Consider the following 20413-nt stretch of genomic DNA (forward strand, 5'->3'; position numbering starts at 1 on the left):
GCCATTATCGTAGCCCCCCCCCTGAATGACAGAAACAGCGTTTCAGCGCCGCGCCAGACGTCTTGGAGGGCCGTCTTGGAGGGCCGTCTGTTCCGTTGGGTACATATGGAGCGGGGAAGGTGGGCAGACAGACAGGCAGGAAGGCAGGCTAGCAGGTGATGGTGGTGGTACGGTGAGAGGGGGAGGGCACCCACACACACACACAGGAGGAACAAGGACCTGATCGATCATCGGCCCCCAAAGGAAATCAAGACTCGTCCATACAAAGGAAAAGCAAGACTCCCCCCCCCCACCCCACACACACACACAGTGCTACACACCACCTGCCGACCATGGAGCCCAACTAGCGAGGATTCCCCCAGTCATGGCTCCGGCAAATGATACCTCGTCGTCGTCCAGTGCTCTTCACGTGTATGGAAGGGGGGCATGGTACTCCGCTCCAAGTTCCAACAGGAACCGTCCGGCGGGGCCAGGGCCAGGATGGTGCGCGGACGCTCCTACTGGCTCGCCGCCTACGCGTATCTCCTCAGCCCTCAGTCGACGGGGCCTGGCGGTCACCGCCTGGCCAGTCCTCCTCCTCAACCTCCTCCTCCTCCTCGCCGTGCAGCATGTGACGGGCAAGGTCTTCCGCAACTGGATGGACGGGGAACTGTAATCTAGATTAGCCCAGGTCAGGCAGCGCAGAAACTCCGGATTTCCCTGGACCCCGCCACCAGCGCGCGTCGTCTTCGTCGCCGGCCGCCGCCGCCGTCGTATGTTTTTCTTCTTCTTCTTCTTCCGTCTTTCCTTTTCCCCTCCTCTTAGGGGGCGGGGGGCGAACAGCAAGCGTTTCAGCTTTGGCAGGTTTTCTAGTTTTTTGTCCGCAAAAAGCGTATTTTAATATGAGTGAGTAGTCCGGACTCCGGAGGGGAGGGGGGGAGGGCAAGCCTGCCTGCGGCCTGCCTGCTCATCGCAACATGTAGGTCAACTTGTCAAGCGCAGGCACTGTGCAGTGTGAGCGGGTGGGATGGATGGATGACGGATGATGGATGGATGGATGGGATGAGTGGATGGATGGATGGGATGGATGAGTGGATGGACGGGATGGATGGATGAGTGGTTTGATGGATGGATGGCGGTGGCCGCGTCACAGACTCACATCACAGCTGCTTCACGAATCTTATACCAAGACCACTGGTTCCCTGCAAATGGGGAATTTAGGGGCAATGGGGAATGGCGTGATTGGGTCCTTTTTACGGTCAAAGAGGGCGGTCTAGCTTCGAAGGCGCGGAGGCGGTGATCGATTCGTAGGGCCCCGATGTAATCATCATCCATCGGGGGAGGGGAGGGGAGGGGGCTGGCAGTGGCTGTGGCTGTGACTGTGGTGTCCTGGACGCCCCCGAAAGCTTTTTATATATATCCTGTGCGGCGGCGCTCATCATCTTCTATATAAGCTGCAATAGAAAAGTGAGGCTGTGACGGGTATGCAGAGATAGGTACGTATGTACGTTCGTACGTGCATGATGGAGAGTAGAGTAGAGTACTATAGAGTGCAGTACAGCCAAACGGATGAGTTCTGGGGTTTTAGCTGCAGATGTATGTCTGTATGTAATGCACGGTGCATGCCCTATAGAGCATGTAGAGTAGCAGACGGTACCTTTCGGCACCAGCGAACCAGTAACGATGAAGCACTAGCTGCACTGACGGTAAGGCCAATCCTCTAGCGCCCAATGGTCGGGAGAGAGTAATATGTAGTCAGCAACACACGGTGCCTACGCCTCCCGACAAAGCCATTGTGCTCCTCCAAGTCCGTCCGTCATTACGCAACGCAACGGGTTATTTTCCGGACGCTGCACGTGCGCCGCCGAATCATAGTTGTGCTTTGCTTTATCTACTGCATGAAACGTCCAGGACCCTAACCCCCTCTCCCATCTCCCCTCTCCCCTCTCCCCCGTCGTCATCAAAACATCAAAACCCACCAAAACTGAAAGAAAGAAAAAAGCCATCATCGAAATGAAGGTGCGTCTGTACTCGAGTCTCGAAAGGCCACGGGAAGAAGGAATATCCGGCCGTGGGCGTGGGGGTGATTGCGAACATTTCAATTTTCCGCTTGTGAAAAATAACCGGGGGCGAGTGATTGATACGTATTCAATCCAATCCAATCCAGTCCCACGACATGACATGGCCAATTTCCCCGGCTGACCCATAGACGGGCAGCGAACACTCCTCCTCCCCTTCCTCCAGTGTTCTCATTTGCGCGACCACTCTTCCTGATTCCTGCTCGTCCCCCCGCCACCCCCGAGGACACGGCGCCGGCACACAGGATGACCTGGACATCAAACTCCCACTTCGGCTTCCCGAGGCACCTTGTTACGGTGCATAAAACTCGCCAAACTCAGATTACCACGCCGCCCATCGTTTCGCGAGTCGCGAGTCGTGAGATGCGACAGCCGGCGCTCGGTTCTCTTCTGGTATTTGCACCGGAGCTGACATGATGTGTATGCGTACGTGTGTTCGTGACCCATAGTTATAGCGTCACCAGCTGAAAGCGAGCCTTCGCCGGAATAGTTTCTCCGGGGAGCGAGGGGGGGCAGGAAGAGGGAAGGAAGGAGCGAGATTAGTGTGCGACGCCGCGACGCTGCGACGGTGGTGGAAAGCGAATCGACCCGTGGCATGTGGGCGTACAGAGTCTCGACTCGACAGAATACTGACGGGCTGGGCTGGGCTGGTCGTGTCGAGTATTGCGTATTGCATAGCCGGTCGTCGTGTCCGCGCCTTTGGATGAGCGGAATACGGTACAGGATCGCGATGGGTGGGGCGTCGTGGACTTATGGGTGGTGAGTCATTGAGATGGCGGCGGGGAAAGCAGCAGGTTACCTAACTGCCATGGACTCTGGAGTCCTCGGCGATGACGCGTGCTGGGACTACCTACTTGACCGAAGGCGAAGATCCCCTGGAGGCTGGTTCTCGTGGTCGTAGATAGGCGGTGCTGCACTGGATACGGGCGAGTGATTGCAGCACGTTCGGTTTTTGACAACTCCAAGCCTATATATATCGCAGGTGTGCTGGATGCGGAGTCGGAGAGGTTTACAAGTTACAACCACGGGTGTGGTTCTCCTGTCGTTAAAAGTTAAAACAAAAATCGGTATGGCACGGAGAGGGGATTTCAACATCCATTTTCACCAGGCCCTCGGCTCAAGCCTTAAGCCCTGCGGGTTCAGTGTCATCCCGCAAAGGGCACGTAGAAGGCTTTGTTTCGGCCGATTTGTTTTTGGTCTTGGAAGGACTGGCTTGGAAGGTCGAGTGATTGTCGTGAGTTGTGGCAGACTACCACTCCCCATTATGCCCCATCGTAGTCTCATCGTCACCGGAGCCTATCGGTAGTAGGTACCGCAGGAGCTGTGATTCTTTGGGGGGTTGAGCATCGAGAGCGTGACTCTGCTCTGACGCTCCTTACCGTACCACACTTGTGAAGGCCCATTCTTTCCTAAAAACACCCATACGTAGTCGTGTTACTTTACGTATCTCGGCAGAGTAGGAGAGAGAGCTGTCAGTGTTGCATACGGTCTGGCTAAATAGACTGTGGCGATACGTATTTCGGCTGTAGCTTACAACTTACAACTTACAACGGATTTGTGCGTGTTTCGAGTGAGAATCCGTGTAGGTGCGCCGTCACTCGAATGAGGGGAAAGTACATAAAAACCCCGAAGCGACGGATAGGACAGTGCAATGATAGTCTATAGGGATAATCCTAGGGTAAAGTCAGTATATGTTATATCAAGAGCGGGAACGGAATAGACGTAATGTAGCGCGAGACGGTAAGACCTCGACGGAGCAGCGCTCCGTCCTGGTATCTACTCATCTCAGTTGGTATGCAAGACCTTTGCCACGCATTTACACGTCGAGCAACGTGTACTAAGTATACTAGTATGCACGATCCCACAGGCGCAGAAGTCTCAAGTCTCGACATTTGCCGCTAGAAGAGAAGAATATTTCCGCCCGCGGTCGCTCGCACCCCGAAACGATTCACCGGAGGTCCGGAGGGCTTGCATGCACAGTCGCGGCAGCAGAGTACAGTTGAGTACCTCTGTACTGTAGCTTGGGGACCAGATGCCCGCCCGGGTTTGCTTCTTCCGCCTCGGCATGCGCTTCGAGCTTCGCGCTTCGCCGAGCTTTGTCTCAGCGAAGTTCGAACCATGTATGTACGACGCGACTCACGAGCGGATATGAAGTGGATGTGAAGTGGATGAGCGGGTTGCGCGGATCCGGCGGCTAGTTGGATAGGGACGGCAACGGTGGAAGCCTCTCGGCTATACACACGGCTTGCATCAATCAACCAGCCACAGTTTGTGTAGGTATGTAGGGCTGGCAGCATCGGACGGCCCGCGGGAAAGGCTGTAGATACGCCGCAGTATTCAGGGCCTGATCATTACCAAGTGGTCGCGGAACTGCACTACAGAAACTCCTAGAAGGATACCAGGCTGAATCCTCCATACCAGGTTCGGCGGGTGCTGTTGGAAGTTGTGACAAGAAAGCTGTAAATACCAGTAGGTAGTAGCATTGAACATTTATCAAGCATAAAATATAAGACACTTGGGGCTGAACTTTGAAGACTGCAGTGCGAAATCTCTGCAACGCCAAGGTTGAAGGAAGTGGTCCGTGTCCTCACGGCTCACAAATAAGCATAAACGAGTGTTATAAATAATAAGTGCTTGACTGTTTCCGTCAAGTGAATAGTTGTGATTTAGCCTCAATGGTTCCTACCAGGCTACATACCACTGTACCACGGTACCACATCCATTGCCAATCGAAAGCGCATGAGGTGTAGGTACCAGTGTACCAACTTTGGGCGACGGAACACTACCGGTACCGTACCAGCCGGCACCCCGGCAAGCGATCTCTCAGTGTGCAAGTACCGGTAGGACAGAATTCCGGGTGATATCGCTACTGATTACGATCGGCTGCTCGTAGAAGGAGCGTAGGACTACGCGGTTTTACGCATAAGGATGAGGCATAGTCCGTACGTGAATTCCAACACGACTTGTTCCTTCCTTCCAGACCCCATGGGAAACCCGATTCTGTGCGTCTTGGGTGATGCGCTTAGTAAACCACTATATCGTCAGCGACATCTGCAACGATGGCGGGCCGCAATTCGGAGATATGCCCAGCGCTCCATATAGCCAATAGTCGTAAGGCATCCCAAGATTGACCTTCAGCGGATAAGCTTGGGTTCGTGGCGGAACTGGCAGTTTCAGCTTAGCGCATGATGTTTCTGGCGGCTATGCAGTACCGCAGATCATGGACGAACAAGTATGCGGCTGAAAGAGAGCACTTCATAACCGAGTAAAAAACCATCGTTACTAGCCTCCGCGGGCATCGGTGGCATAGTGACTTCGCCACGATCACAGCTCTTTGCCCGGGGCACCGGTGTCGTCGCCGAATGTGCGCATGTCCGTGCTCAAAACAAGTATCAGGACGTTACACATGCATCCTGCAGGCCACGCAGTTAGAGGCCGTGGCGAACCAGACCTCTGGCGTAGAGTAGCAGTTACACGGCCATGTTGCCAAACCCCCGCTCTTCTCCCTCTTCCCCCTCTTCCTTCCTCTAGCTCCTCACTGCTCCGTTTTTCTGTTCACATCCCTCGCGAATACTATCATAAATACTGCCCCGCTGAACCGAATCGAAGAAGCAGCAGTCCCCTCTCTCTCGCCGTCTCCATCACCGCCCTCGATAATCTACTCCAGAGTCCGGTCAACATGCCTTACGACAATCACAACCAGCACTATGAGTGCGTTGGATCTGGCATCAACCACGAGGGTCCTTTCCCTGAGCCCTCGCGCCATATTCTCCTTCAGCAGCGCGATTCTAACACAGTATACGGGCCCACTAGGCACTCGATATCATACGCGCGACTACGGACCCAATGTCCGGAACAGATACTGCTACAATTACTCCAGCACGTAAGTGTCCCCCTCAAATCCAGCTACCGAGGCTCAATAGATGGGTATTAACAAACGGGAGTAGCGATGGTAGCTACTATTATACCAACCCTGATGGTAAGTTAGTTCTGCCTCTCGTGGTGGGATGGGCTGCGGATGTTGAGGGTGTTCAACAGGTTCCACCTACTACAAAGACAACCAGGGGAATATTACTTACACGCCTCCCGCGCCCGACAACGCCAGTGTGACTGCCGAAGTCCAACGGGTGTCCGCGGAAGTCGAAAAATCTCTCTTGGACACCGTCGAGATGCTCCGTGATGACGATTCCATGATATCCAGGCGCAAATTGATCGAAGTATTGACAGATGCCGCCGACTCGCTAGCTCGGCTCAACTTGGCTCCTGGACAGACCAAGAACGCTGCGACGCCTGCAGTTGCAAGGCCATTGTCAGCCTCCAAGCCCCCGTTTGCAGACGGCCCTGAGTTTAAGATATCCAAGAAAGACGAGGAAGGTATTACTGAAGATTGGTTGATTATGTACTCTTTGGGTTTACATGTCGAGATGTTGACCATCGCAGTTGAGTCACTAGCTCGGCTTAGCGTAAATGACACCAAGGCAGTTGCCGGAGAACGGTCAACTGCTCCAAGGACTTCCGACCCATGGATGCAACGATCACCGAGGGCGAAGACAAGGGTATAGATCGCTCCGGAACGCAGCCAGAGGGCTGAAGTTCTTGGGCAGTTCGGATGCCTTAACTCATATATAACTATTACTATGTACCTACTAGCAGATAGGTCGGAAGGCGGAAGCGGGAAATCACATGGTTGGGGAGATTTGATGGTGATGATTCTGTACTGGTCGAAGTTCGCCCAGGTGCGAACGGTGGCTGGGGATGGTTGGGGGGGGGAGGGGGGGAGGAGGAGTAAAGGAAATGCTATCTTTTGATGGAGAAGCGTTTGCCGGTGACGTGTCCAAATCGATCCATGGCCCATGGGATGATCCGCAGAGTTGTAAGGAGAAAGCAAGAAAGCTTGTTTGTGGTGCCATCACTCGAAGACGCAGCGGCGATCACTCGGCTCCTAGACAGGGCAGCAAGAGATAAGCGAGAATAGTGAAGGCCAATCCGTCTCTTCATTGGTGACATTAGCCACGAGTGCCCCAGCTTCTCCACCAGCACTTCCAGCGCCGGATGCTGGTCGTCGGCGGGATTTGTAAAGACCCCGCGTTAGCAACCGCAGAATCTGTGGCACAGTGACTTCACCGCAGTTCATTACCGCCATTACTCTATCTGGGCGTCGGTACCGGCTGGTCAGATAATCCTGCGCACAGTGTTGTGGCTAGAGATGATGGCGTCGTCCGCGGGATTGTTGGATTCGCTATGCCAGCTGCATTTTGAATCTACCACACAAAATTGAGATGCAGTTTGAAACATTCAGTTTCCGGGCGACGGGCGAGCGTTCGGTATCTCACCCCAAGTTAACAATTTGAGAAACTGCATAGGTATTGTTGGCGGAGCCACAATACAAACAAAAGTGTGGCGTGCTGTTGAACATTTAGGTTACCGAATGGGTCGTCAGGGGACATATGAGTTTGCAGCTATATAACCACGGCTTTGGTAACCTTCAACTCGTCAGAAACCCCACGTTTGAAAATGCAGCTAGCACCTTAACAGGCCGAGTGTGAGGTAACTGGCCATGGTCTTCACCCCTTCGTTTACGCAGCTATTATACTACTATTGCGCATCCTCAACTGGTATTCCAGACACAAATCACAGGGCTTTGCAGGCTCAAGCCATCGTAGGCTCAAGCCAAGAAGCGCCTAGCCCGTCCGCCTTTGGGCGCCGCGCCAGTCCAGTCAGAGAGCCAGCTCCTCGCTAGGCGGGCTACTGAGCAGGCCGACCTGTATCTGTAGGGTATTTGAGCCTTTAATTTTCCGGACTGGACGGACTATGTAGTCCTCGCGAAAGCCTGTCCAGGACAGCCTGTCCCACGGTCTCCTACATATTGGACTGGGGGTCCGGAAGGACGATTCACCACCCTGAAATTTGCAGATATCCACGTCGATTCGTCCTCTTTGCGGACAAGACATGTTGGATTTTATGGATTTTGGGGAATTAGTGATCATAGGTGAATGAAGAATACAGGATTCGCTATGCATTCCGCACAGGCAACTTGACCCTCATACATACGATAGAGACCCAGTGGTAGGTACTAGTACGGTGCTTCGTACACACTTACGAGCACATGACCTGCATCAGCCACAGCAGGGCGGGGAGCACAATGACTTCCCCGCATTTTCACCGGCATCGGTGTCGTCGCCCGAATGACCTTGCATGCGGGGGATGTGCTCTACATGCAAGTTATCAAGATTGTCGCACACACCATTCAATAACAAAGGCTGTGGGGGAGGGTAACTTGCTCCGGTCTCCATTCATCCCCCCCTCCTCCTTAAAACGTCCGACCAGCTCGACCTCCCTTTCTTTTATCTCTTCTACACTTCACTCCTTTCCACATCCACCAATAATCTTCACATCATCGATCCATAAAGCAAACAGTATTTCCCCACCTCCAGCGATCTTCACATCCTCCATCTCTCTAATACCCAGCTACTCTAGACTGCAGTCAACATGCCTACCGACAACCGCGGCCAGTCTTACCAGTACTCGGGATCTGGCACCAATTCCCAGGGTCCTCTCCTCCCCGCGTTCTTATTTCATGTTTTCTCTCTCCTTGGCCCTAACACGGTACACGCGTACAGGTAACCACTACTGCAGCCGCGATTACGGTTCCAGTGCCCCGAACACGAACTCGTACCATTACTCCAACACGTAATTACTATTTAGCCATCGAGGAAGGCAAGCTCGGTGGGTGAGCGTTGACAATCAGGGTAGGAACGGAAGTTACTACTACTCGAATGCCAATGGTATGTTCTGCCCGTTATGATACCGCAAAGCGAAAGTTGATGGGGTGTTCAGGCTCCTCCTACTACAACGACGGCAAGGGAAGTGCTTCATACACGCCTCCCTCTTCCGGAAACGCCAGCGGAAAGAAGTAAGCCGTAGTGGGTGCGGACGACGTGTGGCTGTCCGAATGGAGCGGGCGGGTTGGGAAGTCACATGATCGATGAAACGGAATGGGAGATGGGATGATGATTGCAATGGTTACTTGTCAGAAATCGTTGATATGCGGGCGACGAAGATCAATGGAAAAAATCATACCCTATGGTGAGGCGTTGTCGTTGCTGTGCCCGATACTGTGGTCCACAGAACCATGAGATGATCCACAGGGTTCTCTAGGAGAAAGCGAGAGCTTATTTCTTGACTACGTCACTCGAGGGCGCAGCGGTGATCACTCGGTTCCTATAACAAGCGATCTCGGCTGTTGACTCGTGTGAGCCTTGTCTCCCAGTCGGCCTCACTTGGGCAAAAGTGGTCCAGGAAGACCCGCGAGTCTCCTGGATTATTAGGTAGCCTCACCGCACAGGCCTAGTATGGCGAACACCTCCCACCCCAAGCTTCCGATTAGGCATTAATCAAGTACTACACGTAAGCGTCGTATGTATGTACATAAGTAACCATGATACACCTCCGTGCCTCTGCTAGATAACTACTACCATTATACCGCCGTCCCCGCATGCGCAGATGCAGCAGGAGCGACGGGAGTGATGGCATCCCCACTCGGCCTCTCCACCGGCGAGCGCCTTGCCTCTTCCTCCTCCGGCACTCCCACCAACGGTGCCCTCCGCGCTGTCGCTCCCGCAATGGGGCTTGCTGTCGTACCCATAGCCCTCTCCGGATCTTCTTGTTGCTGCTGTCGCACTTGCCCCATCAACGGTCTCTGGTCGGACGGCACAAAGGGCATTCGCGTGTGCTTCCTGACGATAGCCGAGTACGCTACAAGCCAGATGTACGACACCCTACAGACGTCCTCTATCAGTCTCCTTCTCTTTTTTCCACCGCACCTCGCCTGCAGCCTCCAGGTTGGGGGGGAGGGGGGTACTCACGTGATCAGCGCCATCAGCGCCAAAATCCCACCACTCTTCTGGCAGACCTTCTTGCGGTAATCGTCAAGCATCTGTTTGTTCTCCGCGTTCTTCTCGTCGTCGCTGCCATCGTGGTAGCCATAGTAGTAATTATAGTCGAAGTCCTCGCTGCTGCCGCATCCCGTCGACGGATCCTGCGTGTAGATGACGATCTCAAACGCCGTCGTCGCGATCCACAGCACCATCCACTCGCACGAGATGGTCAGCACCACGAGCGGGTGCAAAGACGACGTCACGTAGCATATCAAGTGCGTTAGAGCGGATATCACGCCGAGAGCCGCGATCGAGAGCGGGCCGATAGAGACGACGAAGCCGTTGTTCATACTGCGAGGGGGGTACGGTGTTAGTGCGGAGTCCTTGATGGCGAGATGATAGGGACGCAGGGGAGGGGACGTTACAAAGAACTGGAGAGGCCGATGACACAGATCAGTGCAATGAACTGAAATAGCAGTGTTGGCAACGCCAGCCAGAGGCTCCATCTTGCGTCAGGCATCTCGACGATTTGCAATGTAGGACAAAAAACGAGTGATATCCGTGTTCGGCCGATCCTGCTGACCAACAGAAAACAAAAAACAAAGAACGAACGTAGGAGGTCGAGTCGGTTCGACGCGTGAAAAAATAAATGAATGAATGGATGGGTGGATTTCATCCAGTCGCGGTGGTGGAACGCGTTCTTATACATACTTCCGACGTACCGAGAGTATCGTGTGAGCAAAACTTAAAAGGGGTGCTTAAACTATCATAGTGCTAAAAACTTCGCTTCTGGAGAGCTAGGAGGGGTTCCGGTGCTCTAACTAATCTGCCTGCCCGTCTGAAGCGGGAAGTTGGCTTAAGCTTGTCTGTGACTCACGATGTTCGATTGCAAGGATGGCCCGCTGGTGCTCGGAAGGACCGGCATCGTGAGGATAGGACGTTACTCTAAATTGGGACCATAGTTTTTGCCTCCTATGTACATAGGCTAGAGATTTGGAGAAAGTTTGGTGGCGCTCTCGACACGAGGTTTTATAGATATCAGATTTCTGTCTGTATGTACTGGTACAACGCTGTACAACCTACGTCTCGGGGAGTCGCGGATAACGGTCCACAAATACCATCTCGCCTAGCACGAGTACCTACATGCATACCGGTATCTGTAATGAGATCCCCTCCAATAAGACAAATTGGGTTTCCTGGCCAAAAGAGCCCATGAGTTTGAGGCGTTGCCTGCAGCGAGTGACACCGAGTAGTTACCGCGCGCACCACCACCTACTAGTAGTATTAATGCTTACATGAATCTCTAGGTCGTCGCCATAGGAGGGGAAGCCGTAATCATTACTAGCTGGCGAGCTGCGCTAGGCCAGTTCGAAGTTTCTTGAGTTCCCTCGGTCTGCCCGAAGACCGTATGCGGGCGGTTAATATCCGCCAACGCAAAGTCGATCCGATGTGGGGGCTCCCCATCACACGACCAGACTCCGTCTTCGGTGTGCCCCACCAGTATACCTAGTAGGCTAGACCACAAAGGAGCTCCCAGCACGAACAGGATGAACATCCTCCTCGGCCATGTCCAGACTCCGGAATCCCTCCTCAATCGACTTTTCCCGTGGAAGCCCACCAGATCCACGGTTCCCGCAAGCCTTGACGACTACGGTACGGGAATAGCAGTGTTTAAGCTTCCTGAAAGCTGGCTAACCATATTGCTCTGGGGTCGGCTACCTAGCCAGTTTGCCGTATCACCCCAATACCGGTGTCACCTACGGCCGACCTTCTGCTGGAGGATGAGAAGCACCGAGCCGTGTCGGTGCTTCTGGACTAGTGAATGGAGATCCCTGGCCCGACAGGAAGTGATAGCTTTTCGGTCGGTCAACTCCCCGACCGGCCCAACCGCGAACTCCTTCGAAACCAACCTACGGCCCATCACACGGGCCGGCACGGTGTTCAACACTTCGGGATACATCCGAGTGATCACTCGGCTCGAGACTCCAACGAACTCTTGGTAGCATGCACAAAGGCCTGTGCCTGCTCGTATTGCGGCACCGATCCCGATTCCGCAGGCCTGCGCCTGGTGGAGCTGCGAGGGAAACACACCTCTCTCGTGAGTCGTACCTATCTAGAGCAACTCAGCCACCAAGCAAATGTGCGAGATTATAGGCCAGCGAGAATACTCCAGTGTAACGGAGCCGTGGATACGGTAATGTAGATCCAGACGTCTCCGCCGTGCCTTTAAAGTTTAATCTGAAATCCTTTCGGGTTTCAGCTGAGTGAGAGACCAAGGAGTATGCACGTAACACGACTCCGTCATGGCCCGCCGCCCCGTGTGTCTGGGCAGAACACAAAGCAAATACAGGTTGGTCAAAGCCGCCAGGGCGATGGTCGATGGGTATTTTTCTGGTCTGAATGGCTACGCCAGAGCTTTTGAAAGCGATATGATCTGCTGCAACTATGTACGGGCAACAAAATATCCACATAATAACCCCAAACCCTGACCAAAGCTCAAAGAATCCCTCCTTTCCAGGCTCTTCCTACTTAGGTAGAACGTGATGTCCTGTAGACATGCCTTCACCCCTTTCCAGTCGATGTGTCACACATCCCCCAGGACTTGAACGAATTCTGGACACCTCCGAAGGTCGTACCTATAGCAGCAGTTATAGCTAACTAAGCTTCCAATCGAGAAGGATATCCGAAGCGGGACTATATATCCAACCGGCAATCAGCCCTACTGCGGCAGTGTTACACGAACTCATGCTTAACCTGCGGTTTCACAAGCCTCCCTTTAATGATCTCGTATTCGACACCACCAACGTTCCCCCACGGCAGCGATCGTGGGATTAATACGAGCGAAGAGGAGGTGGAAGCCAAAATTCGTCAAGTCGGTCTGGTGGGATTTAAAGAACGGCGGCTTCCTCTGTTTGGCCCCCGCCGCCGCCGCCTGCTCCCCTCCAGACAGACATTTTCATTGCATCGATACGGCAGTCAACAATCGCAGCAACAATGACGACGAAAACCTCACGCCCCATCGCATATATCCTCATCCGGGTCGGCCAGCTCCTACTCTGCGCCGCGCACCTCTACGTCTGCAGCGCGCTGGTGTTTTACTTCGTCGGCAATGATATCGCAAAGAGCGACTATGCCATGGGATATCGACGCAAGCGCGAGGCCATGCCCGGCAGGGGCGGTGGCGGCGGTGGATCCTATTCTGGTGGCAGCGGCAGCGGCGGCGGGGGTGGTGGCAGTAAGAGTCCTACCGACCCGCAGATGCCGTTGATGCTCTTGCTCGGTGTGGTATGTCTCCTGTATCCCTCCCACTCTGAACATCCCCTGCTGAGATGGTCTGATGGTGTAGAGCGTCATCTCCCTTGTCGCCGCCCTCGTATCTCTGAGCACCATGCTCTGCGTCCGGTTCTGGCAGAAGGCGATGGTGTTCTCCTACAAGATGGACATGTTCCTCTTCGTGATGTGGGTGATCGGGATGGCGATTCTGGCCAAGGTGATGGAAGAGTACGAAGTGTTCAACAAGACCAGTCCGCACGCGGTCTTTTTCAAGGCGACTCTTGGCCTATCGATCGTTCTCCTGTTCGTAGCCCCAAAAACATCCTCTGTCGAGCGGGGGACGATTATTGATGGAGGCATTCGGCAGGTTGGCTTTCTTGGTGACATGCATCTACTCGCGAAAACTCCGGATTAAGCCCCCGCCCGCTGCTGTTGCCGGCACGCCCGCGGCAGTGGTAGCCCCCTCCGCCGCGCCGACCACGCAAGGCTACGTTCAGGTACCAGACGCTAAATACGTGCAACAGCAGCCGCCGATACCGATGCAGCAGTTCGCCCCGCCATATCGGCAGACTTACCAAGCACCTTCGCCGTCGCCGGTGAATCCGCCACTGCAGCAACAGCAACCACAACAGTTCCAGCAACCACAGCAACCACAGCAACCACAGCAACAGTTTCAGCAACCACAGCAACAACAACAAACGTTTCAGCAGCCGTTCCAACAACAACCACAACAGACGTTCCAGCAGCCACAGCAGCAAACATTCCAGCAGCCATTCCAGCAACCGTTCCAAAGCCCTGTGTATCAACAACAGCAATGGCGACAATGAGGGCGAAGGAAGAACACACCCTTAAACATTTTCCAGCTAGGTAGGTAGTTTGGTCATTTCATATGTTTCGCAGCGGAGTCATATCTAGATTGTAATTACAAAAGCGATGAATACATAGACGTTTCTTTCTTTCGGGTGGTAGATAGAATAAAGTTGTTTTTTTCTATGCGGATCGGAGAACTTCCCAATGCAGGATGATCCCGAGGACCCGAGGTTCTTCGGTCATCACCGAAATCCGAACACGGGCACGGGGGGCGGGTACGGGCACGTGGTGTCACTCGCCTCATCGCTATGCACTCACTGTGTAGAGAAAAAGATATTCGTGCTACGGATCGGCGGCAGTAACGAGGACGGTTCTATACAGCCCTAGCAGCAGCCCAGCCACAGTTCCGGTCCCCAGCGCTCAACAATCGGGCCACACAAAATGAACTCGATGAACTCGTCCCCGAAGCTGGAGTGTCGCATTGGCGGCGGCGGCGATGCGGAAGCTACGGTATGGAGTTGAGGGTGGAAGAGAGAGGGTATTGGACGGATCGATGGTGGTGGAGATCACGGGGTGGAAGGATGAGAGAAGTGGTGTGTTTGTGTCTAGGAGCTCTAGCTACGAGAGAAGGAGGAAGAGAGACATAAATACAGAGCTTTCGACCCGCTATCGACCAAATGTCGCCAGAGCCTTCCACCACCAGTCCACCAACCGGCTAGTAGGCTACTTACACGGTTTTAGGCTCTCATACCACCATCTATTTTTTTCCTTTGGCCATATTGACAGCTACATCCTTACGTCAGTGCATGGTTCTAGCTCATGTTGTATTGCAACCCTTCGTATCCGCAAAAAATGGCGTATCCTTCATGACAATCATCAACATCATCAACATCATCATCCGCACTCAAGAGTCAATATAAGAGAGATCACAGTGTCGGCGGTTCATTGTTGGCAGGTGGTGGCTGTGAGGCTCGCGCAGGGACTGACAGACCGTCGGTGATTCGGTGATCGTTGGGGGGACTGAGGGCCGGCAGGGAATGAGTGGTGGAAGTGACGGAAATGATGAACGTAGATTCGGCAGTGAGAGGAGTGGCGGATTAAACAGAGTCGGCAGTGGCGGATTGATTCATAATTTATCTTCCAGAAGCCTCCCGATACGGGCCGCGGCGTGATTTCTAGGCCGTCTCCGTGGCAGCTGCGAAGACAGCATTCTCAGGACCTCAACTAGATGTATTGCTAGAGCCCGTTAAAAATCTCCACTAGGTATCCAGACGAAGTCACGAAGAATGAGGATCGAGAAACAGCTCAATACGATCGTCACAAGGGAGCATCCCGATTCCCAAAAACTGGCAGAGGGTGATTGTGAAAGAGGATCCGATGGATTGAGGCGTTGCGGCTCAATTATTGAGGTATTGCAAGCAGAAGTTCAGTTCCGCATCCCGGAAGTCTCGAATTATTGACTTTGCCATCGCAGGCATTGAAAGACGGATACAGCCTCCGATCCTATGATCTAGCCTACCTTACGACTCGGAAGGGGCAAGTTGCAAGGGAAATCCAGTTCCTTGTTTACTGGTTCGACTGGTTGGTATGCGGGCTTCTTCGGAGACGTCGAGTGTATTTGAGATGTAGGACTTACAAATCAAAACACAATTCCGGCAGCCGCAGCAGTCATGTCAAGAAACACCGAAGCATCGAAACATTGCGATGCATATAGGTATTGCACACCCGACATATCATTTCAGCCCTCGAGGAAAGCGGCCACTGAACTCTCTCTCTCGAGGAAAAACAAAGGTGCCGCCCGTTCAATTGAGGACTGAAATAATGACGTTGTACTGCCAAAGTCTGCCATGCACAGTGGAAGGAAATGAGTGGTTACCGTTGGTCGTCGCAGCCAATCAGCCAGCCAGCGAGAATGGCTGGATGGATAAATCATGGAATCTCATGGAACGGATGCACACATCCAGATCCACATCCACATCCATAACCAGCCTCATGCATCGGAGATTCGAAGATTCGGTGTCAGTAATTGGTCCGCCGTCCACCGCCCACCACCACATGCTTATCGGAGCAGGGGGGTGAACCGTGATGGACGGTGATGGGCGGTGATGGGCGGACGTCACTCTGACAGAATCCTTCCCCCCGTGGGCTCTTTGGCTGCCCTGGATCGGCGTCAGACGCGCTTAATGACTTTCAGGCATGCCGGTCGACGAATACCCAGCTGCTGCTGCCTGGTAACTGCTGCCTACCGAACCCGGCATGTAGAAACGTCGACGGAGGATTGGCGTACACCGTACCTAGGAGCGAGGGACACGGTGCGACCATTGGCCGCGAATACGAGAAAGTTGCCGCGAGGATCTGTCCGGGACCGCTTATGATTGGGGAGGCATGCATACTGGGCGTTGGGCAGGCTGCGGACGGGCACTATGACGGTGCTTGGCCGATTGGACGGGGGGAGCTGGTGCGGCGGGCATGGTTCCATATGGCACATGGAGTAGGTGCCGGTACTTGGGTACTTGGGTGTTCACCACTCGAAGCGCCCAGGCAGAGTACTCCGCTACCGCTATCGTACTCTGCATCCACCATCCATCATCCATCATCCATCATCCATCATCCATCGGACGATGGTTTCATACTTTCATGCAGCCACCAACATTCGCATGGTCATTCCCCTGGCCTGGCCGATGGTCGAGTGTGGTCGAGTGTGCTCTACATCGTCCATCGTCGTCATTGTCGATGGGCTGCCGGGCTCGGACACCCATTCTAGAACGGAAACGAAAGGCCATACGGGTGACGGGTTTAGCCTTTGCGGTGGACTGGTAGTGGGCGGTGGGTGGTGGACGAGCAAAGGTTGGAGGTTGGAGGTTGGAGGAAACACTGCTGGGACTTGGGAGACGTACTCTCCTGGAAGGCTGGCCGCTGGTCTGGTGGCTGTTGCGGGCAAGTTGCGTACATGCTAACTGCACCGGTAGGCAGTGTGTATTGGGCATTGGGCTCGCTGCGGATACGGTACGGTACGGTATGCTAATCTACGGTACCCATGGCGCCGTCGTATCATACATACACGAAAGCCATATCTGGGCACCGCGGTGTGCATACCTTAGATATGTCGACCGGGAGAGGTAGGGAGAGAGGAGGGGAGAATCAATCTTATCCTCGCATATGTCGAGTGTCGACCTCTTGGCTGGCCCCGTTTTCAAATTTCAGCTGAGTTCCAGTTCCGCGAGTGATCCCCAGTGCAAGAACCTGCACCACCACTTCCCTACCCTGTAGTTACCGCGATCAATCCAGAATCCAGACCTTCCCACCATTCCCATCGTTCCGCCTCAGGAAGAAAACAAATCTAGATTGCGCTACGCAAGTACGCAAGTACGCACGATGGCAAATTAGCGTATGCAAGTTCAATGATCTCCTGTCCTCCTGTCCAGCTGGGATGTATGTGGCCAGCTGGTGGTTACTCTACATACTGGTCGCAAAAGTCTCCACTGCGACTCTGCGAGCATGCGAGTATCTATGCGTAAGGCATGCGCAGCTCGTGATTTATGCTCTTCTCTGCACCCCCGTCCCCCGTCCAACCCCCTGGCCAGCGCCTTGGGCCACGCCATGGCCGACGCCATGGCAACGGCAACGGCTTACTTAATGCCTAATGCTGTCGGCGACGAAATACCCGTAGTCGGGTCGAGTCGAGTCGGGGTCGAGTTCCCTTTTTCGCGATCGTTTCGGGGGGACTATGTAGCAATAGAAGGAAACTTTACCACACCCTGTAGATACATCGTATGTATGTACAGTACAGTACGCACTCTAGGATGTGTGTATTGCATGCGCATGCGTCGTGGGTGATTGGAGCAAATACTCTACATAGAAGCCAAAGGAAGGAAGGAAGGAAGGAAGGTATGTAGAGTAGAGTAACTATCGGGCGGAAGCGTGCAGGTGCAATATAGAGTAAGTTGCAACACCTGCCGGGCTGGAGTGTGGCGGTTTCCCAGACTCCTATGTAGATGGTGGACCTCTCAGATGGCAGCCTGGCAGGCAGGCAGGAAGGAAGCAAGGCGTGGGAGTGGGACGGGGCTGGAGACGGAGACGGATATAGCACAGCCCTGAGCCCCTACCCACCACGGCGCAACCTCGATCGCGAAACACACACCTTGTCTACACCTCCGAAGGCGCTCTGCGGGTCTGAAAGAGGTTTTTGCACGATCCGTTCCGTTTCATGTGCGTGCAACTGACTGACTGACAGGTGCATGAGTCACGATCTGTGCAAACGCGTTAGACGAGCAGTGAGGGGGGAGGGCTAAAGGCGGCAACGGATTGATCAGTGATCCCCCCCTTCAACTATCGGCTTGAGCATAGTATACAGAGTATGGTTAGAGTACGCACTATGGAGAGCCAGCACTCAGCAGCCTTCCGTCGTGGTCCTGGTGGACGGGCGGACTGGTGGTTCCGGTCCGTTTCCGGCGTCTCGGGTGCCTGAAGCCACGATGGTTCCACAGGCCTGGTCCTGGGATGGGGAGGTACGTAGATTATGTAGGTACGGCCACGTCCCGTCTCTAAAGCCAGTACTAGTAGTGGTCTCTGGAGTCTGGAGCCAGCCAGCCAGTAGGAAGTATTTCGATACTTTGTGGGTGGTGGTCAATGGTCATCGGTCATCGTGGGCGTGGAAGTGGCATGCGACACGCGAGCGCAGCCATCGTTTGCCAGTAGATAACCAGCATACCTGGAGTTTATGGTACATGCCTCATACCAGGGGGACATTGGCCCAGGTACCCAGGTACCCACCAGTGGCGACGACGACACCTTCGCGAGTTCTTCATAGCACGAGTCTGCTGTCGGTTAAACTCGAGTCTCTCCCTCCCTCTTTTTTCTTTCCTTTTTCCGCTTTCCTTTTTTCCCTCCTCTCGGTCTTCGTTCACCATCGGACGCGCGCAGCAGTGCAGATGCCTGGGGACTTATCGACTAGGCAGCGGGCGCATGTATGGTGATAGCACTTAGGTAAGTACCGATGTAGACTTCACAGCTGGAGAGTAGTCACTTACCTGTTGGTTATGTACTTAGGCCACCGCACGCCCGCCCGCGGATGCGCGAAGGTGGGCACGAGCCAGAAGGCAGATGCCCCCCCTCAATTGTCGATCGAGGATGTTGACGACGGAAAAGCCGCGCAAACGAAGGGCGAGAGCGGCGTGGTCCTGTCGAGTTTAAAGTATCTATTTAGCTGTAGATAGCGAGCCTAGGCACGGGAATAGAGTACGAGTTGTATGCAGAGTGGTTGACTACATCGGTAAGGACAGACTCTGCAGACTCGTTTCTCACCTACCCAAAGAAACGCAACTCCATCGAGCCGTGCGTGGATCACGATTGCCTTGCACCGATACGGGATGGCTCCGGTATGGTTCAGGAATCAGTGGGTTGACTGGCCCACTAGTTCAGGAATCAGTGGGTTGACTGGCCCACTGGTTCAGGAATCAGTGCTGGTCTGACGGCTATAAATAATCTCTTGGCTCACGAGGAAATGCTGCAGCCGAGTGGAGAGATGGCGAGGTGAAGCCATGATAATTGGGCCGTCTCGCTCGCTCGCTCAACTGCGAAGGAGGCTATGGAGGAGTAAGGCAGTCGCAGTTCATGTAGGCATTCATGTAGTTGACTTTTAACCCAGGTACATACAGACATGCAGACTTTCGACAGCGGGGCAGAGACAAGAAGTAGAGTCAGTAGAGTACATGTACCCGTGGCCAGCCAGCCAGCCAGCCCGTCCGTTCGTTCGAGCAAGAACCACGTTTCGCCCGCTGGTCTGTCTGTCCGCTTGTCTGTCCGCTTGTCTGTCCGCTTGTCTGTCTAAACTCTGTCTGTCTGACTGTCTGTCCGTCAGTCCGTCCATCAATCCGTCCGCTGTCCCCTCTGCTCGTCCGTTCACTTCCGCTCGCTCGCTCACTCACCCACTCACTCATCCATCCACCCCCCGGCGGTCCACCCATAGTCGACAATAATCAGCCATCCACCACCACCACAGCCATCACCACCTCCACCTCCACCTCCACCTCCACCTCCACCTCCACCTCCACCTCCACCACCTCCGACTGACGTCGCGATCGTCGTTGAGTGGGTACTTTTTCGCTCGCCGTTGACCTGGAATTCGTTCTCAGAAATTTAATCTCTAGCTTCCCGCTCGCTGGGGCTCCTGTAATAACCAATAACCAATAACCTTCCCCCTCCCACCCCCCCAGCCCTCCACTCACTGAGCGCCGTCCCTCGCCGAACTGCGCGCGCGGACACTTGTGATCGAGTACCCTCTACACACCTGCAATTCTCGCATCCTTCATTGGCGCCGGTGCGGAATGAGTGAATGAATGAATGTGCCGCACGAGATTATCGACACCTACATACACACATACTTGCCCACCTCTC

At 54.1% G+C, this 20413-nt stretch overlaps 5 protein-coding genes across 5 annotated transcripts; 4 read left to right on the forward strand and 1 right to left on the reverse strand.

The window, feature by feature from the left end:
* The first annotated feature begins 5493 nt into the window (after nt 1-5493).
* BZA05DRAFT_396094 (uncharacterized protein) lies at nt 5494-6841 on the forward strand. Its single transcript, XM_051483501.1, has 5 exons — nt 5494-5797; nt 5871-5940; nt 6005-6036; nt 6096-6431; nt 6498-6841. The coding sequence occupies exons 1-5, from the start codon at nt 5737-5739 to the stop codon at nt 6617-6619; spliced, it is 621 nt and encodes a 206-aa protein (XP_051340041.1). The 5' UTR covers nt 5494-5736; the 3' UTR covers nt 6620-6841.
* A 1705-nt stretch (nt 6842-8546) lies between these two features.
* BZA05DRAFT_444461 (uncharacterized protein) lies at nt 8547-8974 on the forward strand (the record flags this gene model as incomplete). The annotated part of the gene is made up of 4 exons (XM_051486914.1): nt 8547-8607; nt 8678-8747; nt 8811-8842; nt 8895-8974. 4 exons carry the CDS (start codon nt 8547-8549, stop codon nt 8972-8974), a joined length of 243 nt encoding a protein of 80 aa, XP_051340042.1.
* A 560-nt stretch (nt 8975-9534) lies between these two features.
* Nucleotides 9535-10454, reverse strand: BZA05DRAFT_418243 (uncharacterized protein; the record flags this gene model as incomplete). The annotated part of the gene is made up of 3 exons (XM_051485503.1): nt 9535-9835; nt 9923-10285; nt 10360-10454. 3 exons carry the CDS (start codon nt 10452-10454, stop codon nt 9535-9537), a joined length of 759 nt encoding a protein of 252 aa, XP_051340043.1.
* A 2322-nt stretch (nt 10455-12776) lies between these two features.
* BZA05DRAFT_435847 (uncharacterized protein) lies at nt 12777-14296 on the forward strand. Its single transcript, XM_051486381.1, has 3 exons — nt 12777-13219; nt 13281-13510; nt 13575-14296. The coding sequence occupies exons 1-3, from the start codon at nt 12929-12931 to the stop codon at nt 14032-14034; spliced, it is 981 nt and encodes a 326-aa protein (XP_051340044.1). The 5' UTR covers nt 12777-12928; the 3' UTR covers nt 14035-14296.
* Nucleotides 14297-18178: 3882 nt separating this feature from the next.
* Nucleotides 18179-19289, forward strand: BZA05DRAFT_396104 (uncharacterized protein). The gene is made up of 2 exons (XM_051483502.1): nt 18179-19003; nt 19067-19289. Exon 1 carries the CDS (start codon nt 18493-18495, stop codon nt 18991-18993), a length of 501 nt encoding a protein of 166 aa, XP_051340045.1. The 5' UTR covers nt 18179-18492; the 3' UTR covers nt 18994-19003; nt 19067-19289.
* The last annotated feature ends 1124 nt before the right edge of the window (nt 19290-20413 follow it).

The sequence above is a fragment of the Tricharina praecox genome, assembly GCF_024521635.1.
Source record: "Tricharina praecox strain CBS 144465 chromosome Unknown BZA05scaffold_10, whole genome shotgun sequence".
NCBI classification, from domain to species: Eukaryota; Fungi; Ascomycota; class Pezizomycetes; order Pezizales; family Pyronemataceae; genus Tricharina; species Tricharina praecox.

Coding starts and splice junctions, on each gene's coding strand:
- BZA05DRAFT_396094 (XM_051483501.1), top strand. CDS start 5,737: ATGCCTTACGACAATCACAACCAGCACTATGAGTGCGTTGGATCTGGC. Junction 5,941..6,004: donor TGCTACAATTACTCCAGCAC/GTAAGTGTCCCC, acceptor AAACGGGAGTAG/CGATGGTAGCTACTATTATA. Junction 6,432..6,497: donor ATCCAAGAAAGACGAGGAAG/GTATTACTGAAG, acceptor TGACCATCGCAG/TTGAGTCACTAGCTCGGCTT.
- BZA05DRAFT_396104 (XM_051483502.1), top strand. CDS start 18,493: ATGGTTCCACAGGCCTGGTCCTGGGATGGGGAGGTACGTAGATTATGT.
- BZA05DRAFT_435847 (XM_051486381.1), top strand. CDS start 12,929: ATGACGACGAAAACCTCACGCCCCATCGCATATATCCTCATCCGGGTC. Junction 13,220..13,280: donor TGATGCTCTTGCTCGGTGTG/GTATGTCTCCTG, acceptor CTGATGGTGTAG/AGCGTCATCTCCCTTGTCGC. Junction 13,511..13,574: donor GGCCTATCGATCGTTCTCCT/GTTCGTAGCCCC, acceptor GGCATTCGGCAG/GTTGGCTTTCTTGGTGACAT.